This window comes from Amblyomma maculatum, chromosome 3 (assembly GCF_055883805.1).
Source record: "Amblyomma maculatum isolate TAMU_Amacu chromosome 3, ASM5588380v1, whole genome shotgun sequence".
Classification (NCBI taxonomy): Eukaryota; Metazoa; Arthropoda; class Arachnida; order Ixodida; family Ixodidae; genus Amblyomma; species Amblyomma maculatum.
The window spans coordinates 155,299,436-155,318,532 of NC_139346.1; the positions used below are offsets into that span (position 1 = coordinate 155,299,436).

The 19,097-nt window shown below is 47.9% G+C and overlaps 1 protein-coding gene across 1 annotated transcript in view; it reads left to right on the forward strand.

Moving 5' to 3' along the window:
* The window catches only part of LOC146196540 (uncharacterized), a 169,010-nt gene that overhangs the window by 109,383 nt on the left and 40,530 nt on the right, over positions 1 to 19,097 (forward strand). Inside the window, exons 4-5 of the mRNA XM_084598285.1 lie at positions 9,190 to 9,294; positions 13,001 to 13,451. Coding sequence (XP_084454411.1) covers positions 9,190 to 9,294; positions 13,001 to 13,451 — 556 coding nt within the window. The remainder of the gene's footprint in view (positions 1 to 9,189; positions 9,295 to 13,000; positions 13,452 to 19,097) is intronic.

Sequence of the window (19,097 nt, forward strand, 5' to 3'; positions counted from 1 at the left end):
CGTATCGCACGTACATGTACTTCTCACTCTGTCGGACGGCGCCGTGGGCGGCTGCGGAAAGATGAAGAGGCAGAGGGAAGGGGGAAGAGAGGAACTGGATCTGAATAATTTCTATCACATTGGGTTTGCATTCATTCCATCACGGGCACTGAAGTCTGGGTAAGAAGGCGTCTCTAATTTCGCCCCCTTGGAGACAGGGTCAGCGCGTCCATCGTGCTTTCAATACAGGAACAGACAACGATAGCAATGTCTCTATCACGACATAAATATTGTGCTTCCGGAGCACGCTATGCTTGAATGCCGACTCCAAAAAGAAATACTTTCTGACATTAATTCATCGTAAGAGATTTTACTGTTTGCATAATTTTGTGTCTAAACGCAGTCCATTTAACGCATTCGGAAAATCACAATGTAGCTTGCAGATTTAAACACACACACACACACACACACACACACACACACACACACACACACACACACACACACACACACACACACACACACACACACACACACACACACACACACACACACACACACACACACACACACACACACACACACACACACACACACACACACACACACACACACACACACACACACACACACACACACACACACACACACACACACACACACACACACACACACACATGTTGGTTGGTTGGGTGGTTTTTGGGGTTTTAACGTCCCAAAGCAACTCAGGCTATGAGAGAAGCCGTAGTGGAGGACTCCGGAAATTTCGACCACCTAGGGGTGGCACAGTGGTAAGACGCCCGACTACTGTCCGGAATTCCCGGGTTCGAACCCGACCGCGGTGGCTGCGTTCCGATGGAGACGAAACGAAGAGGCGTCCGTGTGCTGTGCGATGTCAGCGCACGTTAAAGATCCCCAGGTGGTCGAAATTACTCCGTAGCCCTCCACTACGGCTCCTCTTTCTCGCTTTCCACTTTAACTCCCACCTTCCTCCCTTCCCTCACGGCGCGGTTCAGGTGTCCACAGAAAACGAGTGAGACAGTTATCGCGCCTTTCCCTTCCAGTGAACCAATTATTATTATTATTATTCTTTAACGTGCACTGACATCGCGCAGCACACGGGCGCCTTGCTTTTCGCCTCCATCGAAAAGCTGCCGCCGAGGCCGGGATTCGATCCCGCGTCCTTGGGAACAGTAGTCGAGCGCCGTAACCACTGCGCCACCCCGTGTGGTTTCCAGTACCTTGCTGTGACATTTTTGAGTCCAGACAGTCACTTACTGCTCCAACGAACTCAACAGTAGAGACAAAAGATCGATAGGTTGTTCACTGTGGCCAGCACCAGATTATGTCTATGTAGCAGTACTCATAAACTTTACTGGCTGCTAAAATGAGCAGGCGAGCGTCCTATACTTCAAGTTTATTCTTGATCGCAGAGCAGGTAACGCTGAAAAGAAACAGCTGGACCGGCCAATAAACAGCACTACAGCAACAATATCAGTAAGTTACCTGCGCACGAACCCGCCATCGTACCTTGAGTGTGACTCACGCTGCTGTTTGTTCTGTGTCCCCGCGATCGCTTCCAACCCGTCTCAGACCCTGCCAGCCACCGTTATCGGACATGCGACGCTGGAGAAACCTCCGCATGCATCTCGGAGAATCGAAGGGCAGCCAATAGCGTAACTTGTTTTCAGCACGCGCCGACGCAGGCTCACGCACAAACACCGCGGCTGAAAACGAGGTCGGACAGCGCGACGCGTAAAGCGGAGCACCCCGCGTACTACGTATTACAGCCGACTGTGCTTAAGCACTGGAGGGCATTCCGTGCTCGGCTAGCTCCGATAGCCTTTCGCGTGTCCCGCGTCTTATAACGTAGTGCGTACCGTATCGACTCGAATATAAGATGCTGGCTTCTTGCGAAAACCTTACAGTTCGGCTTGAATTTGAGGATGAAGCTCAGCAAACGCCATCGCAGCGCTTTCTTTCAGAGTATAGCGCTGGCGTGCACGTATAGCGAGGCGATGGCTCTGATTAAACGGTGGAAATACACTTATGCCTTGAACCTTAAGCCTTTATTAGCAACGGGCAATTCAAACCGTCCCAAACATACACTTCAAACGCATCAAGGAAAAAGGGCGGAGAAAACGAATGTACTTCACTGAAGACAATTAGAGCGTCTGTCCTTCTGTGCTGTAACAAGCGCGGCGTTTCCAGAGCACAGCAACGAGGAAAACACGTTATAGAACCAGGAAAAAGATTGACAATTATGCAGAGGTTATGGTGAATTCAGCCTCGGCATATCACGGGTAGTAATCTGACTCACTCAACACATAGTTCTGGTTAAGGCTACTTTCTTCTGCTTGTATATCCGCCTGCACTCAAGAATATATCTTCCCTTACTTTACTTGGTATGACATAATTCTCTGCGTCCTATTACAATCGACATTGGCATAGGTTCGAGTAAATGCGGTACACACCCTACGGTATACACACTGGCGACGTGGCGGTGCATATTATGCGGGTGCAACAGCAACAGCAGTGGTCTGGCTTCTTCTCAGCCACGTAGTTCGTGTACACATACGCACACCGGACGAATGCCCCGACCCTGCACGACAACGCACGGAGGAGGGTCGCCGAAGTGCGCAATGACCGTTGAGCAACGCGCGTGAGCGCGGCTCGTCGCAGCGGGACGCCACGAATTCGCATTCGGTTTGGGGCTGAACCGACACGGCGCGGTGACAGGCCGCACGCACGCACCCCGGTATGCGTGTCGTGCCTTGCTGTAAGGCCGGTCACACTGGCCTCCGGGTACGAAGTGTGTGGTTTGGAGAGCTCTCAACTAGGACTGCGCGCTGCAGAACTAGAGAAAGGGAAGGATCACTGTGATGACTGCATATTTGCGATAAATCTGGATCAGGCCGGGACGATAAAACAATGTCTGTTAAGTTGTACGTACCACTCTTGAAAATCTGATCGGCAGGAACAAGTATTCGGAAGGATGGAAGAAGATTAGGACGTGTGCTTTGGGAACGGGACATGAAGTATATAGGTATGACGTAATGCAATCCGGCGTGCCAAATGTGAAGGTGCAGCGGCAGGTTGTCACACTGAGTGCGCAGAACGGCATTGCACAGTCTTTACCAACGAGTATACGCTCATATAACACCAGTTGAGACGTCACCTTGCGCTCAACGCATTGCCTGATCACGATGTATGCCCTCTGTCTTCACCTGGTGACAATGGCCCTATGCATATTGCTCCCTTACAAGGTGTCTACCGATCCTTGCTGTATTGGTTTGAAGAAAGGAAAACTGCGCTACAAACAACGGAGGCAACGAGCACAACACACATCCTTTTCCTTCGTCGTTGTCGTTTAGCCCAGTTGTACTTTTTTTCGAACGTAAATTAAATAGCCCGCAAGAGCTTTCTTCTAAGCCTTGGCTTGTCTCGCTGATAGATCGGCACTATTCGAGTTGCGATTAAGCCCGTAAAAAGTGATCATGCTCCAGTTTTCATTTTCTGTTCAATCAGAAAAGTTAAGTATAAAGATACCTTACATTTACATTTACATTAAGGCAGAGCTGCTTTTTATGGTAATTTCAATCGCGACGCGTATAGGCTGCAGTTGCTCATTTTATTCAATAAAAGAAGCGAAAAAGTAGCTTTTCTCCTTAAAGGTAGCTGAAGTTGAAGAAAGAAGTCAGGAATTTAGAACGTGGTACTTAACACGCTCTCATTTACACTTTAACAACCATCCAAGAAAATGGCTTTGCGATTTGAAAACGACTTTTTTCCACTTGCGCTCATTTACGTCGACAGCACCCATCGGAACACATATGATCCGATATTAATATATGACCATTATATTAATATCGTCGGCATGCTCAGACGGTACGCGCTTCTATTTGCACTAAGATGCGTCTTCACACGACATCCATGTTAAAGTGGCGTTCGCGTAACTCGGTACTGCAATCAACGATGCGCGAGGCCTCCGACCAAGCTTGAGTTGAAGAGGTGATGTACGTGCGACGGCTGCAGAGACGACTTTCCAGGGTAGTATTGACGCATAATCGATGGCTGAACCATTTATCACCCACTAGCTTCCGAACGCTCGGTTGCCACCTGTCTCCATCAATCAACTCAAGCCTGATGAAATACCTCGTGGCTTTAGTACAGGGGTTCTTTCACAGTTCCGTAGCGTAGCGCGTCCAAATACCGAGCGCGCGAAGCCGCAGGCGAAACGCGTGCAAATTCAGTGCGTGCCGCGGGAGCAAAAAGCGCTAAAACGCGTGCAAAATCGCGGTCAGCCAAGCCTAGAGGCTATCGCGAAGCAGAGCACATCGTCCGGTTTTTTTATGAATTGAAGACCACTCGGGAACCCATTTGACCGGCTAAACGCCCTTAGAAGAGAGGGCCTCGGGTCAGGAGATGTAGGCCGCCGTGCTTCTTCAGCCGTTTTCAAAGCCTGACTGGCTTCTAGTCTCCTAGCCAAGGTATACCTCCGTTAAACTAGTGGTGCAGGGCGTTCAGTGAAGCTCTTCTTCTCTTCCTTGTCTCTCAAGCAACCGCAACTGCTCCAGTAAGATGAAGCCCTGTGACCGGCTTGCGGCGACCAGTAAGGTTGTTTTCGTTCTGTTCCGAGTCATCTCCGCTATCACAATCGACAGACATATAATATCCTCTGCAAGATTCCTCGTCCAATTCGTTTCGGATTTCTGCATCACCTTTCGTTGAATGCTGAAAATTTTTTATCCCGCTTTATTGAGCGGCATATTAAACAAAGCAACCACTGTATAATAGCCACAAGACCATGAATTCTATAGCGTAAGCCAAATATACTCGTTTGGGATGCTTCGTATGTAAATCGAAGCCCACGATCAAATCCGTGCACAAACAGATAAGCGCTACTGTGCAGCGTACAGTCCTGATTCTGTGTCGTTTGCCTTTACTAGATACATTCAAAAAGCCACTCCTGTTCTTCACTGAAGTTTCCATGCGTCTACCCTTATTTGTGCTTCACGCACAGGCTCCAGTTTGCTTCCGTATTCGACTCTCATGTCCTGGCCCTCATTTCCAATTCACCGCGTTTGCTTATATTGAACAAGCTTCATACGCGCTCTGAGACGCGCACAAGAAACAAAAGCCTCCATATAGCTGTCCCCGTCCCTGGCTCTCATCGCAGTGTACTATGCGTGTGTATGGCTTTGGGATATAAATGACCGCTTCCTGTATCTGCCAAAACCGGCCGCGCGTCTTCTCACCCCTCCTTTCGACCTCCTGGTGTGCGTACGCACCCCGCCCTTCCCCTTCATTCACTTATGCGGTGCTCACCTGCCGCGCCGACGTTTTTTCCCAAGCTTCCGTTGCACCTGTGGCCGTAGAAAACGCACCCCCCTCCCTTTCCACTTGCTGTGTGAGAGAGAGGGGGAGCCAACTCCACACATACAAACACGCACACGCGGCAACGTCCGCCGTGGGAAGCAGCAGCGGTGTTTGCTGTCTGGGCAGCTCTCTGGGGCTTGCTGGGCGGACGGCGGCTATACTACTATATAGCGTCATACGGTCAAGGGAAAGATAACAGAGGCAACTCTGGGGTCTCAGTCGTCCACCATGCTCCCCTCTCTCTCTCCACTTCCATTTCACTTAACCTCGCTCATCCTCTTCCCCGCACGCCTCACGTCCGCAACATCCGACGTCGTAACCCAGGTAAATCGGAGGAGGCCGACAGTCTTCCCTCGGTCATTCGTTTTTCTGATGCTACTCTACTGTTTTGTCTTTCCTTTTCCTACCACCTGTTCTTCCCCTCGCACCTGTGGTTGCAGAGCCCGGCGACGCAGGCGGCGGCCGGAGTGTACCAAAGGTTTTCTTTCCCGTCGCTGGTTAAGCAGTGTAACCGCGTGACTGCTTCGAAGAAACAGCGGCAGAAGCGCCATAGACGGAGGCAGTCCGTAAACAGCCGTAACCCTCGATCGAAGCCTTTCGTGAGTCGTGGTCGTCATTCCTGCCGCAAAGCGCAGTCAGCTGTGATCACTTCGTGCGCGTTCGGCCCGCCCTCGCTCTCCCGCTCGCACCCGAGTGGTCAAGGACAACGCCAAACAAGACGGATCTTTTTTCTCCTCCGAGAGCAGTGTTTCTTGGTTGTTTGCCGGCTTGCTCTCCACCGCTGCGGCCCCTCACCGACGACTTCTATACGGCTTTCTCCTCTCAGAGGTGCTCTTGGTCGGTCGGCCGCTTGGCCGGTGTCTCCGTGGGCACCCCCACAAGTGAGTGTTTTGAGTTCGCGTCGAGTTTCGAGGCGTTGTGGGAACCAGTGGGTGCCGCGGAAGTCACGAGGTCAACAAGAAAAAGAAGACGAAGAAGGAGAAAAAAATGAGGGAAGCCGGTTTACGGAAGTGCTCACTTCCTGAAGTCGCCCTCGGCGTCGTCGTCGTCGCTTTGTCGCGCTCCCGCGGGGGCTGACACTGTGGGACACTTCGTCGCGTCGTCTGCGTCATCGTCGACTCACAACTGAACCCGACCATTGGATATCTTCCGCCGTCGTCTACTCTCGACACACCGTTCGTGCAACATTAGCTCTCGTGTGATTTATTATTGGTTGTATTCGGTGCCTCCGACACCTGTCGTTACAAGCTGCCTCTGTGGCAAATCGTGACATTATTGGCGGCCGGACGTGACTGCCAAGTGAATGATTATTGCAGCAGTCGTGGACGCTTCCACCCATAAGTCCCCGTCGTCTAAACGTCGTGATTGGCGTGGATGCCGATATCTACACTCGTTGCAGCTGTGACTCCTATCTTCGCACCTGTTGATTGGTCCCTTGCCAACGGAATATCACACCGGCTCCCTTTTTTTCTTTATTTTTTGTGCCATACAGCAGTTCGGTCACTCATCGTCATGGCTACAGCTGGTCGGATAGACAGCAACGATTGGCGAGTGTATGCAGTGTTGTGAGAGAGGGTGGCCTGAAGTCTGGGAGACAGAAGGTCATCTGTGCACATGCTTAGCGAGTGCGCCTTCGCTCGGTGCTATCGTGACGAGACGTGACGCTGTTCCGCGACTTGAGTTTTGGTTGCCTGCGATGAACGAAAGCGGAAACGAGCTGCGGAAACGGACGTTTTATGGATACATTATCTTCTTACAGCGGTAAGATTTTTACAGCTCGTTTTTATCACCTTGTTTCTCCAGTTTGCCAATCTTAATATGTCCACTTTGCCTCCTGTCATGTCTAGGTGTTGGGTCTCTGATGTTATCTTCACCCGGTTTAAAAATGAATAACAGAACCATGCAAAAAAGGCGACAAAAGGTTCTGTAGTTCTATAACGTCAGACATTTCTCACGTTCTGTAGTACTTTTCTGTAGTCTGCAGTCCTGTAGTTGTGTTGTAACAACACAAAATTCTGATGACACTACAGAATTTTCTGTTGTCACAATAAGTTCACCGTCAAAAACCGTATAGAAATTCTGTTATGAAAAAATAACATTTTCTGTACTTTTTTTTCCACTGGGTATATATAAAAAAGAAACAAAATTAGCAAAATAAAATAACTTTGTACTGTGGCTGCAAGGACAATCGCAGAACGAGTATTCACTGCGGTGGTCTACTACTGCCTGAACGTTACTATCTACTTCATCGTAATCTCGAAGCTGAACCGGCTAAATGTCGCAAGACTTCGACCCACCATCTCTTTATTTGTGCGAAAAGCGACAACTGCAGTCTGTATATGAGAAGCGCGAACGCTTCGGTGCAATACTTAAACTTCCAGCAACAGTGTGGGCAGCCTGCACACAAACTGCTATTCCAAGTTGCGTTTTTTAATTTTCTTCCTTGAAGCGTGTATAAGGGCATCGGAGGGATGCAGATGAGCCTGAAAAATGTGTGGCTTCGGCAACTCCGCTTTTCTGTTTTCCTTTCTCGCATAAAACATTGCTTTTACTCATAAACGAACCGGCCAGACCAAAGCGTTAACGCCTTAAGGCTTTTTTCCTTAACATCGTTCAATATGTCACTACAGATGCTATGTGCTCGCACCAGGGCTTTTCCTCATTTGAGCAAAAATATGTTTGGCTTCATGCGCAGGTACGTGCGAACGCAACACATGTGTGCTTGCGCGCATGTGCGTTCGGCGTGTCCGATAATCTCACATTTTATGAACATCATGATTCGACGCAGTTTATTTTCTGCGTAAGCGACACGAAAGCGTCCCTTCATCGTCTCGAGTACTTCTTTCTCTTCTCCTAAGATGTACCTTCCCTCTCTTCGTGCTAACTTTCTGAAAGAGAAAACAGAGCAGCAAGTTACGTCTCGCTCTTTACACAGGCGGGATTGGAGAGAACAAAGGAAAAAGTTACTAAAAATAACTCAGTTTATTGTTTTTCACTACCTACTCGGAGAAATGCCATCGTCTCAATTTTCGGGGTGGTCACCCCACGTGCTTAATATTGCAGGGTTCGAGCAAAACAGAGGAAGCGTAAGAAACAAACTCGAGTTGCTACGAATTAACATGCACCGTGCGTGCGTTTGCCGATACTCACGATGATTCTGGGTATCCGCTCCTGAACTGCATATTATTGGTAAGTTAGAAAGGGAAAAGCTTAAGCATCCGTCATACAATCTGCCCGGGAGATCCGTCTCCTGCGTGTTTGCCGCCTCCTGAGTGGTTGATGGCAAAATTACAGTGATTCGACTGAAAACGGCTAAGGAGCCCAAGGACGGTGCTGTAGGATCGATGAGGGATTGCCATAGAAATGGCGTACAGAAGGTCAAAAACTTCTGTCAGAAAATCGATATTGATAGCCCGCGTCTTTCTGCGAATGAAAGAGGTGGGGTTTTTGACGCTAAAACATTGTCCTGAAATAAGTACGGTGTGCTCTACAGAGGTGTTCAAGAGTACGTAGCTGTATGAAATCACATGTAAAAACCAGTGGAGCGGTGTATTAACCACGTGTATTTTTTTCATATAGCCACATGTTTTATTATCATCATTTTCTCTGACGTCACTGGCGCATAATTGCCAGACGACGGCATTCATGCAAGAACCAAGCATGCGGCGCCACACTACGCCAACGCACCCGCCTTCGACCACGAAAGCAGTCAAGTGTGTAACGTGGTAAAACCTGCACGCGAATTTCCCATGTTCGGATGAGCGCGATCGCTTCCGACGCACGTGTGAACACGACCCGTTTACACTTCCGCCGCCCGCTTTGTTGTCGCAGTGCTTGGCGGTTCTCATCGGCCACGTGTCCAACCCCGAGCAGCACGTGACCCAAGGCAAGGCCAGCGGGGGCTCCGGCAAGCGAGGCTCGCCTCAGCACAGACAGGCGAGTGCCTCTTTTCTTCTCCGTATGCGTTGCCACACAGAGCGAGAGAACTCGCCGTGTCGTGAAATCACCGCGGCGGGTGGCGAGATAACCTCCGCTTGGCTTCTTCTGTATGGAGTAGTCGGAACTGGGCGGCCGCCTGCACAATTCAGCCGTTATCAGTACCCCCAGGCCTTTCTTGTATTTGTTACTTGCTATTATCTTTTGAAAAGCGCGCTTCGTCCGAGTCCTAGCACCATGATTATCACACTTCTTCTAAAGTAACTCAATGTTCCGAATCATGCTGTATCTGTGTGTAGACGCTTCCTGGCAATGTACTCATGGCACGTATATGGCTTCGCTCCATAAGGTGGCGCCCGTATGTAGTTGCGGCACGGTTCGAGATTTCGATTGGGAAATGGGGTAAGGGGGGGATAAGGTACTTTTCTTACCGACAGTGTACAGATTACACTGTTTTAGTGTTTCATTGTTAGCACTCCTCCGGTCGGGTCCTTAACTGGCTCAGAGTTGCAGACTTGGTTTCATGAACGCGGAGAAGTGTTCGCGCGATACGGCATGACATACATTGCAGAGAGGAGCTGGGGAAATGAAATTCTCGGCAACAGCCTGCAAAGTGGCAACTGCAGTTTACTGCCATAGCAAGTCTTCACTGAACAAGACATCAACGTTTCAATTACCGGAACCTCCATCTTCTTTTTGTGCGAAAATACTTGCAGTGCAAGAGGCGATTCGCTCTGTGACCGGCATTCCCATTCCTCCCACGACCCGTATTGTCATACGCACTGATGCCTTCCAGGTGACGAATATACGTAGACGTGTTGGTGGTAGCACAGAAAGCTACCAAGACGTACACAGTCTAGCGGCACGCATACCACAGTCAATTCGTATTGGTTGGACTCCGCGTGGCCTTTTATATAAGTGCTCAAAGCCAGGCGGATTCGGCGACCCGCCTTTCACCCTCGACATCGCCAAATCTCATAACATTGGGCAATGCTACCCTATACTTTTAACATGAAAGGAGCACCTCCGACGCCGTACACGTACTCTCATGTATACCTTCATGTACGGTAAGCCTCCCCCGCGGTCTAACCCGTGCAGAGGAGGTGGCGCTTCGGAGGATTACAGTTGGGGTGGCCCTAACACCGGCAGTGATTAGAAAGTGACCTCAATTTCGAGATTGGTAAATGTCCGGCGTGAAGCCGACTCGGATTCGGCACCTGGTGGCAGCTGGCCTCTCCTCCCATAATCCGCAGTCAAATGCCGCTTGGACGCAGGGACCGCATCATTGTTCACTCCTCGACTTCATTGCAACAGTCAACCTTTTTTTCATTTATTTGACCACACCCTTCATCCTTCATAGCTTTCTTTTTATTCACTGAGGCAATAAACATCGCAAAAAAAGAAAAGAAAAAAACAAGCCGGACATCTGAGTCCGCTACCCCGCGCTAGCCCAGTCTGAGACAAAGTTCTCTCGCCGATCCTGCACGGGCGCAGTAGATATATTGCAGCAAGCGCCAATTTTCCGCATTACCAATTCTGCAACCTCCTTTAAATTGGTTTTCTTTTACTTACTCGCTATATTCTTTTGCGGTATCCCACCTTAGATTTTGCAGCCCTTAAAAAGTGGTCGCTTGTTGGCCGCTTCGCGGCGGGCGTTCATTCCGGTAGTGTCCCGTTCAGATAAAACGCGATTAAGTAGGCACCATTTCTGTAATCAAAATATAGAGGCCTGTACCGAGTTGAGAAAATAAGTCATCCTTAGCACTGCTCCGATTGGGATGCTACGTATGTGACCAAAGTTGTTCTTCCAAAGGCAGCCCTCGTTCGCCGCTTCCTGTAAAAAAAAGAAAAAAAAAGAAACCATAGAAACAGTCAGATCATTCGGGCTCGCTTTTCGATATAGCAGATAACTTTGGTTACTTCCGTCTTCTTTAAAGAGACAATCTCGTAAAAAAATTGTTAAATAAATGAGGTGGATCGTACACTTCCGCTTCGTACGTTGGCCTGTCAATGCGCCCGGCACAGACGTTTCATTATTTTAAAACTAGCTGTATACATCGTGTCGGGTCAAAACGAGATTTGTCACCAACGCGCACATGCGTTGTCTAAGCGTCAACGGGCATGTGTAGTGGTGCAAGCGATGCTGCAGTGTAAACGAGCACAGCCCCATATAAACGCAAGTCTGCCGCTTCAGTGCACCGGTGCGCTTTATATTGTGCCCCAGTGTCCTGTTCCGCCTGGCACAGCTATAATTTACTGCACTCCCTGCTTCGCTTTGTCCCTATTGTCTTCCTGTCTCAAATCTGCGCACACCTATTTTTTTTGCTCCTCGTTAACAGTCAGCAGCTGCGCTACATGAACTCCATCCACTGAAATGAACTAAGTGTTGGGGCCACTGAGAACAACTCCATCCAACAGCTGTTTTTCGGCAAGCATTGGTGCGTTGTCCCTATCTGGATATATGTTGGGGTTTTTCCGTCAGGATGAGATGCATTTATCGGCGAAAACCTTGGACTTACAAACTTTCGTGCCAGTGGAATCAGACTTTTAACGTCCTTACCTTTACCAAAAAGAATGGGTTGCCACCATTTCCAGTTAAACGGCGATATATCATAGCCTGTGGAAAATTGACCTCCCTTGTCTCAGCTCTGGCATACACAACGTGAAAGACGTGAAACGTATGGTGTGAGTATGCAAAAAGTTGTCATGAAAATCAAATAAATAAAAGTGACAATGAATGGAGCAACGACACCAGAGAGCTTATAGGTGTGCAACTGGCTTCGATTTCATATTTATTTTTTACTCAGGTAGAATCCTCGTTCGTTGCCTCAGATCAGGCTTACAGCTTTTTAACAGAGTGTGCCATCAGCCTTAATAGCAGTGACGTTGCTTACTAGTTCTATGGGGGCAGGAGAATCGGCCTTAAGGAAAAATAATCATTAGAAAATTACGAGGGACTTTTGAAAGGCGAAATCCTGAGTGCCGCATTCTGCTACGCAACTAGCACCAATTTGTAATTAATTAATCAGGCATTAAGTAGTTGATTAATTAGGTAATTAGTAATTGATCATTGATTGGCAAATGGCCATATAATGTACGCATTCGCGCATATTGTGGTGGTGCTCTGTGATTGGTCGATACCTCTATGACGTCATCTCGCCTCGGCCAATCAGGGCCGCCGCAAAAGCGGGACACATTTTGTCCTCGATATTATGGGCCATTAAAGGCTTTCGCCTTAAAATATGTGAACACGCGTCAACGTAATGTAACGCTACCTTTAGCGCGGGCTCTCAACATTTATGCACGAGGTGCAATGATATTTTCTAATGAATTTAATGAGCGACATGAGAACTACTTATGGTGTGAAGAATCAGTAATGTGACTAATGGTCACATAACCCATTGATCATATGATTGGCGACAAGCTAAGGGCCATTTTTCTTCATGGTAACATCATCTTATGTAAACGATGACAAGATCGTTGGTCTGACGCTACAAAAAATACGCGTTATAGGTGAAAACATTTGCGCGTCCCTCCTTCTGGTGAAGATGTTATCGTGCTTTGATGTCGTTGATGTTATAATGAAAAAGGCTTTTCTGTCCGTAGAAATTTCAGACAAGAAGAAAGGTAAGTGCAATCATATCTTTTTTTGCAGCTGCTGCTGCTTCTCCTATTGCAATATGAGCGTTTCTGGGATAACCCGTAGGTGGCGCAGACGTGCTCCTGTCCCGGTCCTGCTCGTGCCTCGGGCCCAGGTCGCCCATCACGTTCCTCTCGCCAGCCGCAGCAGATCCTGCAGCAGCTCCTACCCACACAGCGTACTCCCGCCTCTGCTGCCGCCGGCGCCAGTGCCAGGGCACCTTCGCCCGCAGTGGCCAGCGTGTCTTCCTCGGTGGGCACAGTCCCTGCCACGAACTCGGCCTGCTCCGCAGCCTCGTGCCCACAGCGGGCTGCCGCAGGACCGGGAGGAGGCAACAGCAGCGCGGAGCAGCAGCAACAGCAGGCGCAGGCTGCTGCACAACCTCAGCAGCAGCAGGAGCCTTTCTTCCTGCATGAGCCCCACATGACCGTCAGCGACAGGGTGCGAAAGCTGTTCGAGAGCGCCGCAGGCGTCGCCACCGGCAATACGGCTCTGCAACCTAGCAATCTGCACGTCGGTGAGTGAGACCATCACCCAAGAGTTTCGAATAGCCCAATGCCCTCAAACAAATCTACAACTTTCAGTACTTGAAGAAGAGACCGCAACGTGGTCGCATGCAGTACTCATTTTTAGGAAGAGGGTAGAGAGGTGAAGTTTTTTGGGCAGGAGTATAAATCTCCTCTTTGCAATAGATTTATATCAGCGAAAAAATGCTACTCTGATCTCATCGTGCTGACTACTAGTAAAGAACAAATGTTATAGTCCCGGTCAAGAAACAACCACTGTCAATATGGATCCCTCGTTTACAGACCACAAATAAAAGGCGTGCAGATGTCTGTCCCTTCTTAAGACGCAAAGCCGCGGGAGAGTTTTACTGTCTCGAAGAGGAAAGTTTGGCATAAGGAAGGTGTCCCTCGGAGGATAGTTCGTAATGTGTGAAATGGAAGACAGAAAAGGGAATGAAAGAAGATGTGGGAATTTGAATGAGTTCCACTTGCACACTTGCAGACACCCTTGACACATGCCTCAGGGAAAGGTGCCTAGATCGGTATTGCTTAAGGTGTTTAAATTTTAATAAACACGTCCAGAAACGGGCGTCCTGGATAGTTTTATAGAAAAAAGTAGAGACATTGTGCCATCTTCGCTTTAGTAAGATTACCGCCTAACCAATCAAGGGTGCCTCTGAAACCAATGGTGTTGTGGAAACGTAGGCCTCAGCCCTGATGCTTCCCCTCAATCCTTCTCCATTTCGCTTTGTGGTTTACAAAAACCCCATCTCTCTGCACTCTCTGCAATAGATCCTCGCAGAGTGGACCGGCTTTTAGGCACAAGGACACTGGGAGCTAAACATTTCGACAGATTTGCCTGTCTGGTTGGGTTGATAACTAAATAAGACTTGAAATTTCTCCAACCAGCACTTTTATTTTATAAAACCCGACGTTTCGGAGCCGGCTCGGCTCCTTCTTCAGGGGTGCATGACGCGGGGCTGCGTGCAGCTATAAGTAAAGGAATGGTCGAGGGGGAGAAGAAGGTGGGGGAGGGGGGAGAATGGGGAGGGGGTGGAATGTGTGTGAAAGGAATGAGAAGGAAGGAGGGGGGTTTAGACGAGTGAGGGTGCCGCAGGTGCAGGTGTGCTCGCTGGCGACTACATTCCACCCCCTCCCCATTCTCCCCCCCCCCCCCCACCTTCTTCTCCCCCTCGACCATTCCTTTACTTATAGCTGCACGCAGCCCCGCGTCATGCACCCCTGAAGAAGGAGCCGAGCCGGCTCCGAAACGTCGGGTTTTATAAAATAAAAGTGCTGGTTGGAGAAATTTCAAGTCTTATTTATTTATTAAGGACACTGGGAGTGCTCTCCTTGCGTCTAACTATAGCGACGGGGCTTGCTGTGAATGCCCCTCACCCCCCCCCCCCCCCCCCCCCCCGCCCCGAAAAAAAAAAGTTTCCTTTGTATAGCAGGCTTGTGGGGACAGTGCGTGTATAAATGGCGTAGGCCGTAATAACTATGATTGTTTTTCCTGCCTGTCCTCGCTGAATGTTCAATAGAAGCCTTGGTGTCAGACTTCCATCAAGCCTGTTAGAACCATCCCGTTGATGTCTTGGATTGTTCTAGCGTAATTCAACAGCAACTTGCACGAAACAACACTGAAAGTATGCAGCATGTTCTCTGAGTGAAAAAGCTTGATTAATCCTTTATCGCCGGCAAGCTTCGCTTCGGCGAGGCCTGTTCTTTGCTGGTTTTTCCAGAGTTTGGAATCCAGTGAAATCCCTCTGTGCGGCTACACTGAGAGCGAATTTGTCCTTTAGCTGCGATGCGTCTACGATTGTGAAAATTTGGTCGCACATTCCTAGTTTGATGTAAGAGGCTGCAGTGAATGCCTGCGTGGACAAAAGAGTGCTCCTGCAGACCTAGGGAGCGAACAGTCTTTTGTATGTCCCGTGATTACGCTGCAGTATAAGAGTTCGTGCACATTTTCTTGGAGCGATGGCTCCTGTACCTCCCGGCCATTATGAAAGCTCCAGTGAAGGTGTCTATGCGATCTATCTATCTAAAGTAGAACAATTCGTGTCACCGTAAGCTGATGTAATGTATTATATCCATAGCTGCTTGAGGTAGGTCGCCATGTGCAATGGGGTACTTCTCTGTTGGCTCTGAAATAGTACGCGCACGAGTGCCCTTAGTGCCATCCATAATGCCACTTTGGTAGTTGATACAGTCCTTAGTAATTACGTAATGATGTGTCACAATAGTTTTCGTATGGGAGGCGGCAGATATTGATGAAATGCAAATGCCTGCTCCTTTTATCGTGACAGCTGCAAACGGGGTGGCTTGCAGATAATGCAAACTAAAGCTGCCTAGCTCATGTTGCAGTGTCTCGACTCTGCAGACAAAATGTCGAGTTATACTACTAGAGAGAGAAAGCAAACTCTGTTTATTAGGCCTTGTTCCCTGGTATCGGAGGCCATGGCTAAAATAATGATTTTTTTCTCCAACCGCTCAAGATATTTGTCTCCCTTCTCACGTCCCGAGGTATGGCTCTAGTTTATTTGTTTCGTCACCAGTGAGAAAATATAACTTTTCTACACGTATAGCTTGCCGCTCGCATGGTTAACCCACGGGCCACCGCTGGCACAAAAATGTTTAGCACTATTGCTCCTTTTTGCACGTATTTTCGCAAACTTAGCGAATATTAAAACAAACATTCTATTAGTATTCCATTAGGCTTTATCACTATTGGATTTATGCTCGACTCGGATGCGAAACTGTATAGTATTCGTATTCGATTCAGTCTGGAGAAAGTACAATTCGCACTCCCCTAAATACATGGTTAAGTTGAAGAGAGAATAGCCGAGCAAATTTAATAGTAGCAGTGTTGTGCAATGGTGTAAGCCCTCATACATCATTAATGCGCGAGCACTGGCGCTTACAAACGTTCAAAGGACAAGCATTCATTATCCAGACAGACGTGACGTTCTGGTAATCAACACAACATTCGTGGTGCAGCTGCAGTACTAAATGTTCAAATAGGCATGAACAGAAGTGCGCTTTGTTTTCCCTTACTACGGAATTGTGCTTTGCATATGACAGGTCGTTGCCTGTGGTAACCGATATATGGGAGTTCGCGGAGTTGAATAAATGAACTGACTTGAAGATCTTCAGCAGGAGCGTACCAGGTCATTATCTTGCCTTTCAAAGTCACGACAACGCTTTTTATCTTTGAAAGCTGATTCCGTAACGGTGCGAATCTGCATACATATGAAGTGAACACCTGCATACTGCACGCAAGTGTATATGTTCGTCACGTCTTTTTTTCTCTTGCGGTCACGTCGCACTGGAGGCCCAAAATCCGGGACCAGTCGCGTGAACACATATGAGTACTGATCGCGGTAATTTTTGAAACGGGTGATGAAGAAGAGGGATAGCAACGTAGTACAAAACACTCCTCCCTAATCACGTGAATCATTATCAGCCGTGAAACCCCAAGGCTTCGTCATATGGTGTCCGCTCTTTCAACTCTATTACAACTGCTTGACGAAACCAGCCACTAATTCCGCCTTCCTCGAGGACACGTAGTTATCAGAGGTGCACTTGACAATGAGGAAGTTGGTTCGCACCATTGTTTGCCGTCAAAGGGGACTTGCACTATGGACAAAGAGCTCACTCCATAAAATCTTGCCATGAACTCCGGATGTAAGACACGCTTTTCGAGAAAGCAAATGATAGGTGTCGAGGCCATGCAACCTGAACGGGAACGGAAAATTTTAATTTGCAGGAGAGCAAGACATAAAACATGGGGGCCGATATTACTGGTCGATTTCGAAAGTTACATACATACATACATACATACATACATACATACATACATACATACATACATACATACATACATACATACATACATACATACATACATACATACATACATACATACATACATACATACATACATACATACATACATACATACATACATACATACATACATACATACATACGTACGTACGTACATACGTACATACGTACATACATACGTACATACGTACATACGTACATACATACATACATACATACATACATACATACATACATACATACATACATACATACATACATACATACATACATACATACATACATACATACATACATACATACATACATACATACATAATTTTATTACCATTCATCAATACAGAGTACATTCTCGTGCCCGCAGAAGCGCAGGAGCGCTTGTGGGCGGGCCACGGCAATCGACGGGCGCGTGCTCCACGCCAAAATAAACGATAATAAACTAAAGGTACATCATACAATATAGTACATGGCAAAAACACTTGCGCTAGCATGTTGTGTAGAATTGCTAAACAACCATATGCCTGCGTCGACACTGCTATCTGGCTGAAGAATCCAGAGACTACGCTATACGAAGCCATACTGACGTGAAAACGGCGAAAGCTGTCCTTTTCTATAAGACTGTCACTTCTATCAGTGTACGGTCGGAATGGGATTTAAATATGATTTCCTTTCTGATAAGCGTGTCGTTTGCTTACAGATGTCCGTGTAACCAGAGAGAAACAGAGAATAAATTTTTACTAAAAACAATAATTGGATGCCGTTTTTTTTTCTCATTGCGTCTTTAGCAGCGTAAGCTAACAAGTTGTCCTTGCAGCTGGAAGCTATTCTACCGTAGGCATCCGCTACGAGGGAGGTGTTTTTCTCAAGCCGGTCTCTGCCCTGAACCTACTGTTATCGGTACGCAGCTAGACATAGATCTATCCGGAGTTACTGTAGTTTTCTTGTAATATTATTGGGCCCGTCGCATCATGCGTATGCCTGTTTGAATTGCTGAGGTTGAGCAGGGAGGAGATGACATTATTGCTTTATAGAAAAGAAAAGCATGAAGGAATGCGCAGTCGTTATTGGCAACGACGCCGAATTAGCTCATTCCTTTTTTAGAAGCATTGCTTAGTAAGAGAATTAGCTGAAAGAAGAGTGAAGAGAGTAGTGGGTGATACAGTTAAAATGATAAAGACTTGTGGTCCAATCTCTGGACCACATGCGGACCACGGCGGTAAATTTCAAAAAGGCACAAATGCACCACTCTCAAGCATTTATACGTCTCACAGAGTGCAGTTCTTCATCTGGACCGTAGCGTCTACAAAAATATAAGACGCCAGTTTTTGTCGCCGAGACACTTTGCTTCAAGGGCGAGAAAAACAAAATAGAACAAATCGTTGTTGCGCCTCTGTTTCCAATTACGCAATATACAGCGTAACAGTTGTGTGATGCCTGCCCACAGAGCGCGCGTAACAATAATGACAAAATGTATAGGTATATATTTGAGAGAGAGCGCGCACGTCACTGCCTCAATTATTTACCGGCCTCCTCTGAATGACTTGACTCCTCGTGATTGACGTCTGTTTGCGAGACGGCTCCGGCACACGTTCGGTCCGCTTTGATGCAGCGTAACCCGAGCTGCTTGGCGCTGTCATGGCTAGGAACTGGATTCGCTCTTCAGGTATGTCTTGGCCGACAAGCAGTGGCGGGTCTTCGCACCTCTTTGCTTAGGTCCTTGTTATCTATATAATGACAGTGAAAACATGATGTGTAAATAAGAGGCTAAAAGGAGCTGTCCTGGGAAGCCGGACTGAACAAGCCATAGC